Here is an 18,053-nt window from a genome sequence, read left to right on the forward strand (position 1 = left end):
ACAGGCAGAAGTCTAGACAGACAGGCAGACGTCTATTCAGACAGACAGACGTCTAGTAAGACAGACAGACAGACATCTAGACAGACAGACGTCTAGACAGACATACGTCTAGACAGACTGTCTAGACAGACAAACTGTACAGACAGACAGTCTAGACAGACAGACAGTCCAGACAGACAGTCTAGACAGACAGACAGACAGACCGTCTAGACAGTCAGACAGACAGACAGTCCAGACAGTCTAGACAGACAGACAGTCAGACCGTCTAGACAGACAGACAGTCCAGACAGTCTAGACTGACTGTCTAGACAGACAGACAGTCCAGACAGTCAGACCGTCTAGACAGACAGACAGTCCAGACAGTCCAGACAGACAGTCCAGACAGTCTAGACAGACAGACAGTCCAGACAGTCTAGACAGACAGTCCAGACAGACAGTCTGTCTGTCTAGACTGTCTGTCTGTCTAGACTGTCTGACTGTCTAGACAGACAGACAGTCAGACCGTCTAGACAGACAGACAGTCAGACCGTCTAGACAGACAGACATTCTAGACAGACAGACAGACTAGACAGACAGTCAGACAGACAGACAGTCCAGACAGACAGACAGTCAGACCGTCTAGACAGACAGACAGTCAGACCGTCTAGACAGACAGACAGTCCAGACAGTCTAGACAGACAGACAGTCCAGACAGACAGACAGTCAGACCGTCTAGACAGACAAACTGTCTAGACAGACAGACAGTCAGACAAACTGTCTAGACAGACAGACAGTCCAGACAGTCTAGACAGACACACTGTCTAACTGACAGTCTAGGCAGTCTAGACAGACAGTCCAGACAGACAGTCAGACCGTCTAGACAGACAGACAGACAGACCGTCTAGACAGACAAACTGTCTAGACAGACAGACAGTCAGACCGTCTAGACAGTCTAGACTGACTGTCTAGACAGACAGACAGTCAGACCGTCTAGACAGTCAGACAGTTCAGACCGTCTAGATAGACAGTCAGACAGTCCAGACAGTCTAGACAGACAGACAGTCCAGACAGTCTAGACAGACAGACAGTCCAGACAGACAAACTGTCTAGACAGACAGACAGTCCAGACCGTCTAGACAGACATACGTCTAGACAGACACTCTAGACAGACAGTCAGACCGACTCGGTCTTCATTGTGTAGTTTTGGTATTAAAGTGTGTCTGTGTTTCTGTGCAGGTGACAGTTGTTTGAGGCCGTCAAGAAATACCAGGAGCGTGTGAATGTGTGTTTGTGTGCGCTCCCACACAGCGCATACAGAGCCGGCCTGCCTGCGTTGCCCGCCCTTGTTGCCTCAGGGTATCCGCGAGGTCTTGAAAAGTATTAAAAGTTGATATCAATTTAGGGAAAATCAAGACCCTTAAAAAGTCTTGAATCTTTTTCAAATTCAAGACTCTTTAGATGTATAGCCGATGTTTTTTTCCAGAGAAACACAGAGTTTCTCTGGTCACAGCTGCTCAGAGATCAGCGCTGCAGCTTCTTGATCACGGTTTGTACCGTCTTACCTGTGTGCTTATATGTGGCGAGGAATTGGCAATCAACAAAGAATGTAATGGTTAAAGAAATTTCCAGAGCAAGCACAAACCATCTGCTGAAAAGTACCGAGCTGGAGATCAGCAAAAAAAACATAGTTCTGTGTTTCATTTATTTCAAAGTAGGCCTACACATGAATTGTATTGTCCTCCTCATGAGAGTTGGGTGTGTCCCTTTTTTGTAACAGTTAAACATAGCAAAATGTCAAAAGTTTTTATTGATGTTCTATAGTTTAATAAAGGCAAAAAACTATAGTTTATATATATATATACACACACACAACTTTATAAGCTTTGTTATCAAATATGTTTTGCGGCTCCAGACACATGTTATTTGGGGGAAGAGGGGGCAAAATGTCTCTTTCGATAGTAAAGGTGGCCGACCCTTGTCTTATACTGTCAGGAGGCCTCAGCCGAAGAATTGCACGAGAGATGGTTATTGAATCAAGACATCGCACCCCCTTCCGTTAGAGCCCCCCTTCAAAACAAGAGTGCTACCCAACACCCTGCGTATAACAGGAACTATACATCAACCTTCCACAATAAAGCCACTAAATAAAATAGCTTACAGATGTGTTGTTTTTTGGAAGTGAATAGCATATTTGTCAAAAGTTGTTAAAACGTTTGTGAATTCATTTATTCTAGTTCTCACAACAGCGCAACAAAATCATACCTGGCGTTCAAGCGGGGGCGGGGCTCGAGCGGCGTTGCGGTCTGCAAAATATTTTTCTTATTTAAAGTATTATAAAAGTGCCTATTGCAGAGTTGACTGAACCATTTACTGCTCAGTGTGTCTGTGCAGTGTTTCTCACACCACAAGTATATTCTGACATTAATTTCAATCTAGCCTCTTAATTTGTTTCTCAAAGTGGACCCGATTGATGCATCTTTACTTTAAAATGTACAATATCATGTGTGAGTGAGAGAGCATGTTATTGTTATAAATAAATTGTGGCTAAGTAACTCAATTTATTCTTTTGAGCTTTATTCCCTCCCAGCCTATCTGAATTCTGTTGTGTTGATACAGTGCTAAACAGAAGTTCTGGCAAACTTCATTTAATTTTGCAATCTCAAACTCAATAGTGTCGCTGATATAACCGGTTGCAGCTCCTGGTGGCGCTGGGGTCTTGACAAATATTAGAAGAGTCTTGAAAAAGGTCTTGAAAAGTATTGAATTTAATCTCAGGAATGCTGCATATACCCTGGATAAAGAGTGAAATTAATGTTGGTTAAGAAAATAACAGGAAATGTATCTACGACTATATTTTACATTGTCAACAAATCCTAAGAAATGAACAGAACCAACAGTAAGTTGAGTTAATACTTTCTATCCTGTGCACAGGTTCCTGCTGAAGAGATAAAACTTTAATAAGAGGTTTTAAACCCAGTTTTTCAAACGGGTCAAATCATATCATTTAACAGCTGGACACTGGTTTTCAGCAAATGTCTTCAACCAATATACATATACATATATATATATATATATATATAGTGTGTGTGTGTGAGAGACTGAATCAAACTAAACGACAGTGTGTTCCACGTCAGTACCATCTACGCTCTAAAGCAGAAAGCAGCAGATTCAACAGAAGAAAAAATAAACGTGTAACACCAACATCAACCGAACAAATATGAAATAATACTGTCAAACAAATGCATTATGGCCCCGCTCAGATCGAGCATTATGAGTGTGTCATCCTCTGGTCGTAGTAACTGTCACTCGCCAACCTGCAAACTGTCAGTACCAAATATTCTGGAAGAGAGGAGCCGAGTCTGACCTGAGGTGAGATATGAAGGTTATGAAACATCTTGACGCAGCAATAAAAAGTCTTGAGAGAACTTTCTCTGTTCAATTGAGAAAAAATGTGTGAAACAGAAAAACCAAAGAGTAGGAAAAAAGTGATATTGGGCAAAAAAAAAAGGTGAATCCCTCGTTTATCACCGGTGTTGATTCCATAACGTGCAGAAATCAGTTTGTGCTTCATAGCTGTGTGTGTGTCTGTGTGTGTGTGTTTGTGTGGTTTCTATTTGAAGGTTCGGATTCAGATCAGTCTCTAAATAAAACCTTATTATGGCTTCAATAAAAACATTAAAAAAAGTGCAGAGTTTTTAAAGTAACACAACGGCTGATGCAGAGTCTGTGGAGACTTCAAGTCTATTCTCCGTTGATCCAACACAGTTTGAATCCCGGAGGAAAAGTTAGATCCGTCTGTTTTTCCCGCTCACATACACGTGACCTCGGCTTTCCCTTCTTCCTGCTCGAAGCCGTTCTCCTCCAGGCGGGACAGGGCGCTGGGGTACCCCCCCCCGAACACGGGGAAGCCGCCGATGCCTCCGGCGGCGGGAGAGAGCTCCTCGGGCGGCACGGTGGCGCTGCTGACCGAGCGGCTCACCGAGCGACTGGACACGTCGCTGTGCACGGACAGAGTCTGGACACAGGAGACGGACGTTAGGTCACAGCTCGGAGGAAACTCACATCTCACACAACCCAACAAAACCTGTATTCCTACACAACAAGGACAGTTTGACATAAACTTGAACTTGGAGCCGTTCCCTTGTGGTTGGGTCCCTCAGGACAGATGTCTACACCTCATTAGTTCCCTGGTTTCCCTCTGAACTCTCCTTCTGGACCGTTAATGCTTCATAAAGTGCTCAGATCAGATTTAGGATTTACAGGGACCTGGTCTTTAGACCTGTCTTATAGGAGCTACAGTACTTTGGGCTCTAGGGTGTTTTGTCTTTGTGACCTCAGATCGTGAGAAGGTTCAAAGTTTCAAAGACTTCAGCCTCAGTTCACTCTGTGTGAGGTGCAGTTCTTAGTTTGTTCACCAGGGTGCAGTGATGCCACATTAACCGCAGCGTTTTCCTTCATCATAGACAATCATAGTTTTTCCCCTAATTCCATTGAACTTATTCCATAAAGGTTTGAACCCGTTTTCTTTCTGAAGCTGTAAAACAATCCCCTGACTGTTCGGACTCCATCTCCCATCATTCCTCTCACCTGGTTCCTCTGCTGCCCGGCGGCCTGACCTCGGACGGGCCTCTGCAGAAACACCACCTGCTTCGTGGCCAAGTTCCCGTCACTGCACACAGAGGAGTCACATCATCAAAATGTTATATTACATGTTAACGGCATCCATGCACAGCAGAGCCTGTTACTGACTGAGCTCACCTGTCGTGTCGGATGATGGGCGTGGGCAGGACACACGTGAGCAGCCAGCCGAACTCGGCCAGAGTGTGAAGAAGGGGCCCGTAGTCCGTCTTCACGTTGGAGCCCTGCAGGACAACACACGGGTCAGTGAGACAGAAACACACAGAAAGAAGAAGATGACAAAGAACATGGAGATCATAAAACGTTACTGAACCGTCCTGGCTGCTTTTCATCTGTTTACATTTTATAGATCTTTTAAAACTCAAACATAAACAAGAGGTTGTAACCGATTTTTAAAACACTTCCTGGACTGCAGTGTCCAGGGTTTGGCCACTAGAGGTCAGCATTTTCAAATTGTTTACTGAGCATCTCCCTCTTCCTCCTGATGAACAAAGACATCTCGGATCCTAACGCTGCCATGACGTCATTCAGAGTCAAAGTCTGAGCTCAAGTGATCCAAGGAGCCTCTCAGCTGTCAATCATAATGTCTCACCCTGTTTTGATATAATTAACTAACTTAATTAAAACCAGAATCACTTATAGACGAGGATTTGAATGTGGTAAAGTAACACTTCTGTATTTCCTTGTCTTCCTGCTCATTAACGGGTCAGTTCACCTGAGTAGCGACATGTTTAACTGACGCTTCAGCACCGAAGAGAAAAGGCCCAGAAACTGTGATGATGGGAGACAACGTGTCTGTCGTTATGTGGGTCAACTGACACTCGTCCTCATCGGTCTGTTACTGACCTCGATGACCGTCCACTGCTCCACCACGATGGTGTCGTTGGCGGGAGGAGACGTGCTTCTCTCCTCGTAAACAAACAAACCCTCCAGGGATCTGGGCACCGGCTCACCTGAAACACACACACAACACACACACACGCACACACACACATGTTAAAGCTAACACAATAATTACCCAACCTTCATTGTCGGGAAGCAAACACATGTCATGTTCTCAGCTGTGAGTCGGTGGAACAGGTCGGTGGGAGAATGGGAGAGTGACACTGGGTTGATAATGACCCAGTTCTTAGAAAGAGGTTTAACTCTGTGTGAATGTGGAGGGGGGGGGGCTGATTCAACCTGATTTCAGATCTGTGTCAGAGTTTATAATAATAAGTCACATGACCAGGGGAGGTGCTCCACTTGTTTTATAACCATCTATCAGGACGGGACGGTTCATCCCCTGGGGAGCGATTCGTCTCCGATGGTCCCTGAACGCATCACAGATCAGCTCAGGTTCTAAATCCTAATATTCAGTTATATTCAGAACCTGAGATGATGTGTGTTTTGATTTCACATCTTTAGACCGTCTCTGAGCTGATGTCTGACATCACCTTTCACATCAGGAGGATTAGTAGAGATGAACCTGAACACACTGAGACGAGTGGCAGCTGATTCTGGATCTGCAAACATCATGGATCCTCCAGAAATCTTTGTTTACAATATGCTTCATGTTTCTATTAAAATGAATCAATATCAGCAGATTAATGTTTTTTTTTTTTAAACCCTCAAATATTGATTTTGGCATCAGCCTTAAAGATCCTGCACCAGTCAGGCTCCAGCATGAATGTCAGAGTGTGTATCCATATATTTCCATTTATATAATTTCCAGGCCTCTGAGGTCTAGAGAAGATCTGCTGCTCTGCAGACGAACAGGAAGTGAGGTCGCCAAGGTCGGGAAGACGCGTCCAAATATAGACGCAGTGGAAAAGGGAAGCCACAACAGGAAGAGACGTTTTTATACGTGTGTGAATAAGTTTTAATTAGAAAAGATAAAAAATGCAGAGAATAGAAGAAGAAGAAGAAGAAGAAGAAGAAGAAGAAGAAGAAGAAGAAAGAGTAAAACCAGTTTCTCAAGAGCAAGACACTGACACTTCTTCAGTGACTCTAAATAAAGGTTTAAGAAACAAAACAAACACGAGTAATAAAACGATGAATGTGTAAAACGTCGGATCAACACCAGACCCACCTCTCGGCGTGTCCCAGTACACGAAGGAGTCCACCAGTGACCAGCCTTTGCGGTAGTAGGCGGTGGTCAGCTCCAGCCAGTCGGCCTCCAGGGCACTGACCACCTGACCCTTCCTGGAGACACGCATGGAGAGCGCCCCCTGGTGGTACTGACAGGCCAGCGAGTCCAGAGGAGCACAGCCTGGAGCCCAGGAGTGGAAGAAGACCAGCAACCTCAAGTCTGGAGGAAGAGGAGGAAGAGGAGGAAGAGGAGGAAGAGGAGGACACTTAGACTCAAAGATGAAACTTGACATCAAACCCTCGTGAGCGTGATGACCTCACCAGGACTGTAGGTGTTCTCCTCCTTGGTCCACGTCTCCTGGTGGAGTCCGGGGGGGGGAGCGTGGAGGAGAGCGACAGCCCCTCTTCGGACTGTGCACCCGGCCGTTCGTGACCCCGCTCACCTGCTGGAGGACCGAGCCCACGAATCGAACGCCCCCTCGAGCGCTGCTGTTCACCTGCCGGACGAGAGAGAAGTCACGAGTCAGCACGTGAGGCCTTCTGACTTCATCACGTGGCAAGGCAGCGGGGGGGGGGGGGGGGGGGGGGGGTGGAGTCACTGACCCGGTCGATGAGTGCTCGGACGGTGTCGCCCGTCAGCGAGTCGCCAGGTAGAGGCCACTCCTCCACCCGCAGCACCGGGACACTGTGGCACATGGAGGCCGTCTGCCTGCTGAACACACACACAGACACGCACACACACACACGCACACGCACACACACACACACACACACACACACACACACACACACACACACGCACACACACAGTGACGGGTCAGCATCTCTGTGGCATCGAACCCGCGGCAGCTGTAGAGTTCATAGTTCACTTGTAATCGTCGCTGAGGTTCAGACACAAACACGTGAATCATTTACAGACTCATTTTTAAGAAGATTACAATATTCATAGGAACTGCCAGAAGGAATATTGGCATAAAACAATAAATAACATCTGTGTCAAATTCACTAAAAATATAATCAGACAAATACGTTAGTGATTAATTGTCTTATTTTAACTCCCAAAATCATATTTCATCTGTTTTATTCTTTTATCCTTCTGTTTGTTTCTTCTTTTAACGGTTTTAATGTGTTTTTAATTCTGTTGTTTATTGAGTTGGTTGTGAAACTCTTTTAGCGACGCCCTCTGCATGAAATGTGCTTAACAAATACAAGTTTATCATTAGTATTAATATCATAGCTGCAGTATCCCGTCCAATCAAACCACAGTGATCAGAGATACTCTCACGTCATTGGCTGTGGGACCCCTGTTGTCGGGTGGATTTCTGACCAATAGAAAATCCTTTTTAGACCCAAAGCAAAACACGGTCTCCCCCTCCGCTCCAGACGTCTGACCTGCTACCAGAGGTTTTCATCAAATATGCAGCTGACTTCATGCATCATTCATCCGTTTACTCGAGAGTGTGAAGGCGGGGGGGGGGGGGGGGGATTATTGTCTGAAAGGAAGAACCTCCCCTGAGGATCAATTTAAAATCAAGATGAACCGTTTCAGTTGAGTTCAGGCTGAATGGAGGATCTGGACTCGTGTACCTGGGTCTGGGTCGGGCCAGGATGGCGCGGTACAGCAGGCTGAAGGGCATCGAACGCGTCCGGCCCACAGACAGGATGATGGGGGTGCAGGGCGGTCAGGACGTAGCCCTGCGTGTAGTAGGGCTGCAGGGCCTGAGGCAGCTCGGACAGGGACCCCACGTACTGCACCGTCGGGCGGCTGCCTGCAGGGCGGAGAGAGGGGGGGGGGGGGGGGGGGGTGGGAACAGAGAGAGTTGTTTAGTGGTCGTGATAAATGTGAGAATTCTCCTCCTCTTCCTCAACAGCACAACTTTCCATAAGATTTCCTGGAAAGCAGCAGAAACGAAAAAAGGACGCTTTCAGTTTTTAAGCTTTTACGTCAAATTCAGAAACACAAGGAGAAGAATAGAAATATCTCATGAAGAAGAAGAGGAGCGTGAACGGAGAAGACGAAGATGAACCCCTTTGATCTGCTGATGGGAGGAAGGTTCCTCTGAGGTCAAGTCGAATGAGTTTGAAGCCAGATGTGAAACTTGTTTTAAGCTTTATTCCGATCTGTGGGAATCTTTCACTTCCTGTTCGCCTCTAAAGACGTCGCCTGCTTGGTCGGAGAGTTTTAATATCCTGAGTCCGTCGGGTTCAAACACTGATGTCAGGTCTGTCTGAGCTAAAGAGGACGAGGAGGCATGTGGAGGGAAACACCACATCACCGCTCTCGCTCTTATTTTTAGAGCTGGAGCTGCAGCTGTGGCCTGTGATGTGGTGACACTGGTTTGAGTGGACGCTGCCGCTCTCAGACTGGTGCTCACACGTCCTGTAAGAGGAGACATAACAACATATTCTGTTCATGTTTAGAAACATTTCAGATCCATATGCTTGTGTTCATTTGCTCTTTCAGTAACTTTACGATGTATAATCACTTGTTGACGTTTTAGCTCAGGTCGTACGGATTTTAGAGACGTGAGGAATTTAAAGATTTTCCAGGAAACGACGTCTGGAGGATTTCTTCTGCAGATCGGATGATTATGTTTTTGCAAGAAGCTGCTAAAGTAAAAGTTTTTGTTTTGTCTATTTACGTCATCAGTCGTTCCAGCCTGTGCGTCACCCCTGCACTCACCAGTAGGAGGTGTGAAGAGCTCAGTGGGTTGTTTGTGCGCCCAACGAGACCCGAGCTGTTTGTCTTAAAACTCTGTGACCGTCAAACTTCCTGTGTCCACAAAGAGGGGCTGTTCACAGAGAGGCTTGGCTGAGTGCCCCGTGCACGCACACCCACAAACACACACCCACACACACACACACACACACACACACACGGAAAGTCCATTTAAAGCACTTTCACTAAGTTGTGCATTTTGGATGGAGCAAGATTAGGAAAGACAAATCCGGAGTGAGACTTGTAAACCGTGTGTGTGTGTGTGTTTGTGTGTGTGTGTGTCTGTGTGTGGCAGCATTCCTCACTACAACCCCCCACATTCTCACGGACAAACACCCCAGAGATGGTGGCTCACAGCTCACAGCTGAGATCGCTGCCCCCCTGAATGAGCACTTGGCTCCATTATGAGACCAGGGAAGTGAATGAAACCAGTAAACCAGGGGCTACACTTTACTGGCATTCCTGTGGGTTTAAACCCGAACTGCAGAACGCTCGAGGTGAATTTAAATTTAACACGGGGTTTGCATGTCGCAGCTGGTGGACAGGGTCTGCGTGGACGGCTCAGGGTGTGGGGACGGGGGGGATCAACAAGAGATTCAAACAAATCTGAAACAGTTTCCAGGCTCGTGCACAGCAGGGGGGGGAGGGGGGGGGGGTCTGGTCGCAGGTTAGAAGGTGGAACTGATGCTGAACAGGTTCGAGGCCCAGATCGTTCACATCTCATAAACTCTACATTAAAGAACAGGGAGGGAATGATGAGACCTGTGAGAAAGTTTAATAAGCTCCTGTAAAACCAGAGCTGGAGCCAACGCCCACTGGATCAACCTGAAGCCCCCCCACCCTCTGTAGAAGGGACAGCTTGTCTCGTAATGGTCTTAATTGTTACCAGTTTGTATCTTTTGTGTCATTTTGTATATATTTTTAGGGGATTTTCATCTTTGTGTGGTAACTTTGTGTCTGTGTGGGTAGATTGTGATTGTTTCGAGTCTCTATGTCGTCACTTATCATCTATTTATGCAGCTTGTGGTCGTTTTGTGTCTTTGTCGTCGTTTTGTTTTGCTCTGTGGTCGTGTTTTGCTTGTGTACTTTTCTTTTCGGAGCAGTGACTGATGTTATGAAGCCATTTGTCTCTCTCTCTCTCTCTCTGGTGGGGGTGCAGGGCCGATCACATTAAAAGAATAGACCTTATTTATTTCCTTTATATTCTGCAGAGCTGTGTTGTATTTATTGGTTTCATCTTTTTTCCTTTATTTTCAATCACCAGGGGAAATGTGTGTTGTATTTTTGTTGTCTGGTCGTAAAGTGTAAACATAATAAAGAGAGAGAGAGAGAGAGAGAGACAGAGATCTTTTCCTTTAGTTAAACCTGGATCACTAACAGCAGCTCTGATGTTTTACACACTTCCAACCAAAGCTTTTGTTTCAGTCTTTTCTCCTCCCCTGCTTTCGGGCCTCACCCCCTCACCCCCTCACCCCCCTCACCCCCATCCTGCTGCCACTCACCCTGATCACCCCACACACTCGGGCCTCTGTTCAGAGAGGGAGGGAAAAAAGAGGAGGAGGAAGCAAGGACCAGCAAAAAGAGGCTAAAAGAGGGGGGTGATGTGGGAACTGGTGGGTGAGGAAGGGGTGGGGGGGGGGGGGGGGGGGGGGGGTTATGACGGAGGACACAGAGCGACGGAGACACAGGTCGGGGACGGACGAGGGTTCAGAGACAAACAGGCGACAGGACGGAGTTTACGAGTCTGAGAAAGAGAGAGAGAATTCAAAAAGGTGTGAGGCAGAAGCTGCCCGGCAACAAGGAGGAGAACACGAGGCTCTGTGTCGCTGGACGTCCACACGCCAGCGACATGTCAACGAATAACAGCTTCGCGTGTATTCATGTTCATCGTTTACAACAAAAATACACAATGAATACACACTTAGTGAAACGCTCGTCAACAAACTGATAAATGGCAGCGAAGCCTCGGTCGCCCACAGCTCCTCTCGATCCAAGTGAAGATAGAACCCAGAGGTCCTCCCTCCAGTCTCCTTATCAAACCACATTTAAACTCATTAAATACAGATTTCTATTGGATTCTGCAACAAATTCTCATAAAAATCATATTTATCTATATCTAATAATAATATTGACTATATCTGCTTCGAGAGCTTCTAACGTATTACAGTTCATCCCGTGGAGAAGATACAGTTTGGTACAAAACTTTCATCCAAAAACAGATGGAAGGTAAAACAAACCATTAAATGTTCATATGAAATCAGGCTGAATGAAATTAATCAGTTTTTTTCTGCCTCACCTTCAAATCTCCTCTATATTTAATCATCTAAATACTGAGTTTAATCTGATATAATCTATTTCCAGATTAGAGATTAGATGAAACTGAATCATCCCTGGATGTGAGGCCGGCGCTCGGTTCAATCAGCTCTGAACAATCGACTCTCGTGGATTTGGAAGAAGGTTATGATTCATATCTGGGGTTTTTTCTAGCTGACATTTCATCCGTCTCTGACTCGGTTCATCCGACCGGCGATGAACACGCGTCACTTCGGGTTAAACCATCTCGTCTCCTCGCTTCATCTCGTCCTGACCTGCTCTGCTGCCTTCACATCCTCCTCCTCCTCCTCCTCCTCCTCTCCTCTCCTCTCCTCTTCCTCCTCCTCCTCCTCCTCTCCTCTCCTCTCCTCTCCTCTCCTCTCCTCTCCTCTCCTCTCCTCTTCTTCCTCCACCTCCTCCTCCTCCTCCTCCTCTCCTCTCCCTCCTCTCCTCTTCCTCCTCCTCCTCTCCTCTTCCTCTTCCTCCTCCTCCTCCTCTCCTCTCCTCCTCCTCCTCCTCTCCTCTCCTCTTCCTCCTCCTCCTCTGCTCCTCCTTCCACTCTTTGCTTGACACTGCTCCGAGGTTCTGCCTTCGACCCTCAGGCACCAAAACATGAGTTTGTTGTCGTCTTTCCAGAAGCATTTATCGATGTGCGGAATATGTTAATGGCAAAAGTTTAAAGAAAAGCTGCCACCAACTATACTTTTGATTGTATTACTGATCAATGTGCTGATTCTTTTCTAATCAATCAATCAATCAATCAATCACTCGACTGATTTGTTAAATGTCTGCTCCGCTCCTCCACAGTCCAACACTGAGTTTTATTCTGTCTGACCCACAGAGCATCCAATGCTTTGATTTCAGAACCGATCCCCAGCCAACGTTTGGACCGAGCTGATTAATAATCAACATCAGTTAATGGACCAGTGGATAAAGCTTTGAATTTAAAATCAGCCACAACTCTCATGTAACTGTAGCTGCGACTGAAGAAGCCCTGATGCTTCTGTTTCCTGGATTGAAGGTGGAAGAAGATCAATAACAGTAAACAATGCTTTTAAAAGAGTGTCCCCCCCCCTCCCCCTCACACACACACACACACACTCTCTCTCCACCTCAGTGGCTGTGAGCCCCCCCCCCCCCCCCCCCCCCCAATCAGCTCTGGAAGTTATTAGCCATTAGCCACTTTGATGTGTTGCCTGTGGCTCCAGGTCTCACATCCAGTCTCCGCTCGGACGCAGGGAAATGAGGCCAAGCTGAGCGGGAGAGCTACTGGGCCCAGTGCTGAGATCCATGGGGGGGCTGGTGTGTGTGTGTGTGTGTGTGTGTGTGTGTGTGTGTGTGTGTGTGTGTGTGTGAGTGTGAGAGAGGACGCAGGCAGATGAAAGTGAGAGTGTGTGCCAATGTCAAGGAGAGACGAGGACCTGCAGAGCGATGGCGATGCTCTACAACGATAGAGGAGTCATTACTTTACATCTCTGCTACTGTAGAATAAAAAAAAAAAAATCTCCCTTAAATAAATCTATTAAAAAACTATGAGCCTCACTTTTCTGAACAGGTTTTTAAACATCTACAAAAACTAAGAAAACAAATATTCACAGATGACCGACAGGGAAGCCGGTGTCAGTCATAAACTCTGGAAGGTTCTAGATGGTTCCTGGTTCAATCCCAAGCGCCCTTGAGCAAGACACAGATTTTGCTGGTCAGACTCTTCCAGGCGAGGGGCGGAGCCTGTAGAGCAGCAGGAGGCGGGACATGACGTATAAACTCTGCTGTGGAAAGATCAGTGTTGTTGTTTACATCTCATCCACACCGGCCTCGGTCCTCATCACCAGAAGATCTGGAATCTCCTCGTGTTCCCAAGTGGACGTCTTCATCTTCTACGTGTCCGGCTCCTCTTCTTCATCCTGAGATGTTTGTGTTCTTCCGGTTTCACTCTCGTCACGTGTTAGAAACCTCATCCACACGTCCACTCGCTCACTGGGAAGCTTCCACACAAACCACTGGAAATGTCAGAGCTATTTTCTTCTGATCACTTTCTGGAGTTCACGTCTGAAAGCGGCTCCTGAAGGAGTCTTCATCATCTTCCTCATCACAGCTCCTCCCTTTAACCAACTCATGGAGTCATTTAAAGCTGGAGTGAAACATCCATCGTCCTCGAGTCTCCATCGGTTTGTGTTGAGTTTCCTGAGAGAAGAGACGAGCTGCGTTATCTGTTCTTCTCTGCTCGGAACAGAAAGTTCTATTTGTCGGTGCAGCTCCACACCTCTGGCGTTTCTCCCTCTGAGAGGTGAGGACGGCTTCACTGCCTTTGGGAGAACATCAAACGTCCTCTCGGTCATGGAGGTGGTTTGAAGAGAGAACGAAGCCCGGTGGTTTGAATCTGGTTCAGAGCCAGGAAAACACAGTTAAAGGCTTTTTCTTCATCTTTCGTTTGGCAAGAGGAAACTTTTTTCCGACTGAACCGACACAGGAGGGAAAAGCCTCAGAGGATAAATCAGCAGCCGGCACATGACTGGTTGAGATTGGAATCACTGTGGTTTAACTGGGTCCTCACACTCTGAGATGTGACATCACACATTCACCATCGACCAATCACACGAATCCAAGAGGAAAACTCACATCTTAGAAATGCACATTCCTTCCTTCTCCCTCATGAAATGAGAGTTCACTGATCCAGACACAGATTCATCACAGGTCAACATTTAGTCTGATTAACCAATCAGAGCTCTTAACACTACAGGTCACATTCATCCCTTCACACTCATTCATACAGTTCTGCTATTCACTGAGTTTCCTCTACGTCATGTCGCAGAGGAACAGTCGCAGGTCGTGAACAAACACTTTTTCAATAACCTTCACGTTTCTCTTCATGGTGCAGGGTCCATTCATACACTGCAGCTGATCGGATGTGTTCTTTAGACCTCGTCTTCATCACTGAAGATATAAACTATAAAACTTTTTAACAGAGAATTACTCCTTCGTTTTAAAAACCCCTCCAGAGCAGGAAGATTAAAACAACAACAACTCTCAAACAAACATGCCGGGCCAGTAGGTGGAGCTAAATGCTACATCGCCCATCCGTCAAATACCAGAGAACAACATGCTCAGTGAGAAAATTCTCCTTCGCGACAAAAACACAACAACAGCAGCTCATCACGTGTCGTATCAGTTGTGTGGCCTTTTTTGGCAGTTGTGGTTGTTGGACCGGACTTTTTGGGGTTGCGAGAAAATGTGCATTGAAGAACAGAGGAAGATGTTGGTGAGGAAGAGGAAGAGGAAGAGGAGGAGGAAGAGCCGATAACAACCAAGTGGAGTCAACCACACAAACATTATTGAAGAACGAGAACAGGGTAATGAGTGGCTTCACAACTAGTACGTTTACATATGTGAAACTGTGACTTCCTGCCACCATTTTGGCCCCTGTCACAAAAAAGTCCTTGTTATTTTAAAAAAGACAAAAAAATCAAAAACACCCAAATCACCAGTGAACGAAAATCCAGGTTCCAGTCGGAGGTGTTTCCCTGAAAAGTCGTTAGGAGGCGGGAAACAGACTTAACTTCCCTAACCCCCCCCCCCACCCTCCAACTTTCCTCTGTGATTCATTATTTTGTCGGCTGCTGTTTACATGCGGCGCTTCCATTCAGACCTTAATCACCGTTTCCTTCCAAATAGGTCAGAGTGAAAAACAGCGTCAGATGAAGGATTAGCTCTGAAGAACCACGATGCTGCTGCTCGGCCATCGCAGATTATCACACTGTTCAGATTAGATTCCAGATCCCAGCAGGTGGGCTTTTCCTCCTCTGGCAGGGAATTATATTATTTAACCATGAGAAGGGGTGTGTGTGTGTGTGTGTGTGTGTGTGTGTGTGTGTGTGTGTGCAGATGGGCTACTCGCAGAGGGCAGGATGAAAACCAACCTTGTGACCTATTTCTAGCTCGGCTGAACAAACGAGGCCTGTTGCTGAAAGCTCCAGAGCTGGACGATGACATGTTTGTGGAACGTGAAGAAGAACAACGACGTGAAACGACTTCAGAATAAAAAAGAGCACATTTAAAAACACACAAGCTGCTCCAGCACCTGCACTGACGACAACTTCCTCAACTGCTCTGGAGCGAACACAAATATCTCAGGATGAAGAAGAGGAGCCAGACACGTAGAAGACGAAGACGTCAACCTGGAGAGACGTGGAGATTCCAGATTTTTGTCGGTGTGAATTAGCTGTTAAACTAAAACACGTGATTTCCAGAGCAGAATGAATTCGTCATCTCCTGCTGCTGCTTCACGTGAGAAACACAAACTCCAGGAGATGTCACTTTCCCGTCTGGCCACAGGACGTTTTATTGGACCTTTCTAGCAGCACAGTGAAGCGCGGCTCCTGTGGGAATAATAAAGTGTCTCCGTGTCGTAAATAGTTTGTGTCTCTGTGTCTCTGTTCGTTTTAAAGCCAAATAAACCGAGAGGAACATTTTTGTCCAAGGAGGAAACGAGATGAGTCTATTTTAAAGTGATGAATCAGAAAAAACTCAATGAAACCAAAGAGCCTTTATCTTATATAGTCATAAATAAACTGGAGCAGCAACTAATTATAACTTTAAATGTCCACTTTCCTGCAGCTGCACTGATCTGTCATAGAACAATTACATCTGTTAGTTGTTTTTAAAGAAATGTGTCAAAATGATCTTGTTTCCAGATCAAATGTGAATATTTTATGTTTTCCATAGATTTCTATGATGTTAACTCCAGATGTTGGTCGATCAGACACTGACACACAGCTGATGATTGACTTCATCTACTGATTATATTTCTATTAATCATCATTTGATCAAAGAGGAATCAAAATGTGTGAGAATCATAACCTCCCACTGATCGAGCTGTCAAGTTATTTCATTAATTATGTGTCTTATGTGTATCTACATATCATCTGATCCTTCTTCAATATCAATCGACAATTACAAATAATTTCAGCTGTAATTTTTGTGACATTTTCATTATCTATCAGCCAAACTTCATGTCAGGAAATTGTGAAAAATGCCCCAAATAAATCAGCGTTCCTCACATGTGAAAAAGAAAAGGATCAAATCTTCACTCTGGAATAATAATAATAATCATAATAATCGCCAATTGATCAACATAACTACTTGTAAAGATCGATTTCCATTCAATTGATCATCTATTGTTTCAGGACTGATTCAAACATCACTTAGTTTCACTCAGAGATTCAACGATCAGTCGATTTGTTAATCAATGGAAAGTTGAATTTTAGTTTAAGTGGCGATTTAAAACAAAAATAACAAATATTTAAAGTTTAGTTTGGTTGTTGAAGTCATTGAAACAGATTCTTCTGATGAACCGGTGAATCTCTAATAACCCTGATTGTCCTGTCATCAGTAGAAACTCAGTAAAAAGTCCCGGGGACGTGTCTCACCTTCCAGGCTGAAGTCCAGCAGGACATACTCCAGCACGGTGTCCGTCTTCGTCTCCACCTGAGCTCTCTTCAGGGTGGAGTAGATCTTCCCGGGAGTGCTGTCCTCCGGGTCCTCCAGCTTCCTCAAGCCGCAGCCCATGGCCTCCGAGGCGGGCACGGCCGCCGGCTCTGGTCGGTGGGAGACTTTCCAACTTCTAACGGGACGTGTCCATCGCTCGTGTCCCCGCCGCTGGTTCCTCCACAGCCGAGGAGGGTCGGTCACAAGGCGGGACGAAGGACACACAGAGACCGGGGAGCTGCAGCACAGGAGCCCGGAGGAAGGTCCACTACCGCCCGGTGTGTGCTGTGAGAGTGTCCCGCTGGAGAGGCTGGAGGTCCGGAGCGTGCAGAGGAGGAGGAGGAGGAGGAGCAGGAGGAGCAGGAGGAGGAGCAGGAGGAGCAGGAGGAGGAGCAGGAGGAGGAGGAGGAGGAGCAGGAGGAGGAGGAGCAGGAGGAGGAGGAGCAGGAGGAGGAGCAGGAGGAGCAGCGCTCCCTGGAGGAAAGTTTCCTCCATCATCAACTTACACAACTTCCTCCAGACACTTAGAAACAAAACACTGAATAGAGAACCTTCACTTTATATTACATAAATTATATATTATAGTTGTTAAGAATCAATTGTGCAAAACATTCTTTCTTGCTGGTTTTACATCACTGCATCTATTTGTGATCATATTGTGTGTCTTTGTGGTTGTTGTGTATGTTCATCTGGTTGAATCTCTGGTTGTTGTGCGTCTCTTCTGTGTTGTTGCACGTTTTTTGTCTCTTAATGGTTGTTTTAGTTGTTTTAGTTGTTTTAGTTTTATATTATATGGTTCTACAGAGAATGTATTAAAAATATTACCATAAATCTAGACTTTTATTTTGAA

The 18,053-nt window shown here is 46.0% G+C and overlaps 1 protein-coding gene across 1 annotated transcript; it reads right to left on the reverse strand.

Moving 5' to 3' along the window:
• Positions 1 to 2,721: 2,721 nt before the first annotated feature.
• rftn2 (raftlin family member 2) lies at positions 2,722 to 17,511 on the reverse strand. The gene is given in 11 exon segments (XM_053440038.1): positions 2,722 to 3,994; positions 4,567 to 4,648; positions 4,738 to 4,841; positions 5,464 to 5,570; positions 6,689 to 6,907; positions 7,009 to 7,033; positions 7,035 to 7,184; positions 7,291 to 7,399; positions 8,275 to 8,357; positions 8,359 to 8,456; positions 17,146 to 17,511. Coding segments are annotated over 11 exon segments (1,323 nt in total). The 5' UTR covers positions 17,285 to 17,511; the 3' UTR covers positions 2,722 to 3,787.
• Between the last annotated feature and the right edge of the window lie 542 nt (positions 17,512 to 18,053).

The sequence above is a fragment of the Pleuronectes platessa genome, chromosome 14 (genome assembly GCF_947347685.1).
Source record: "Pleuronectes platessa chromosome 14, fPlePla1.1, whole genome shotgun sequence".
Lineage (NCBI taxonomy): Eukaryota > Metazoa > Chordata > Actinopteri > Pleuronectiformes > Pleuronectidae > Pleuronectes > Pleuronectes platessa.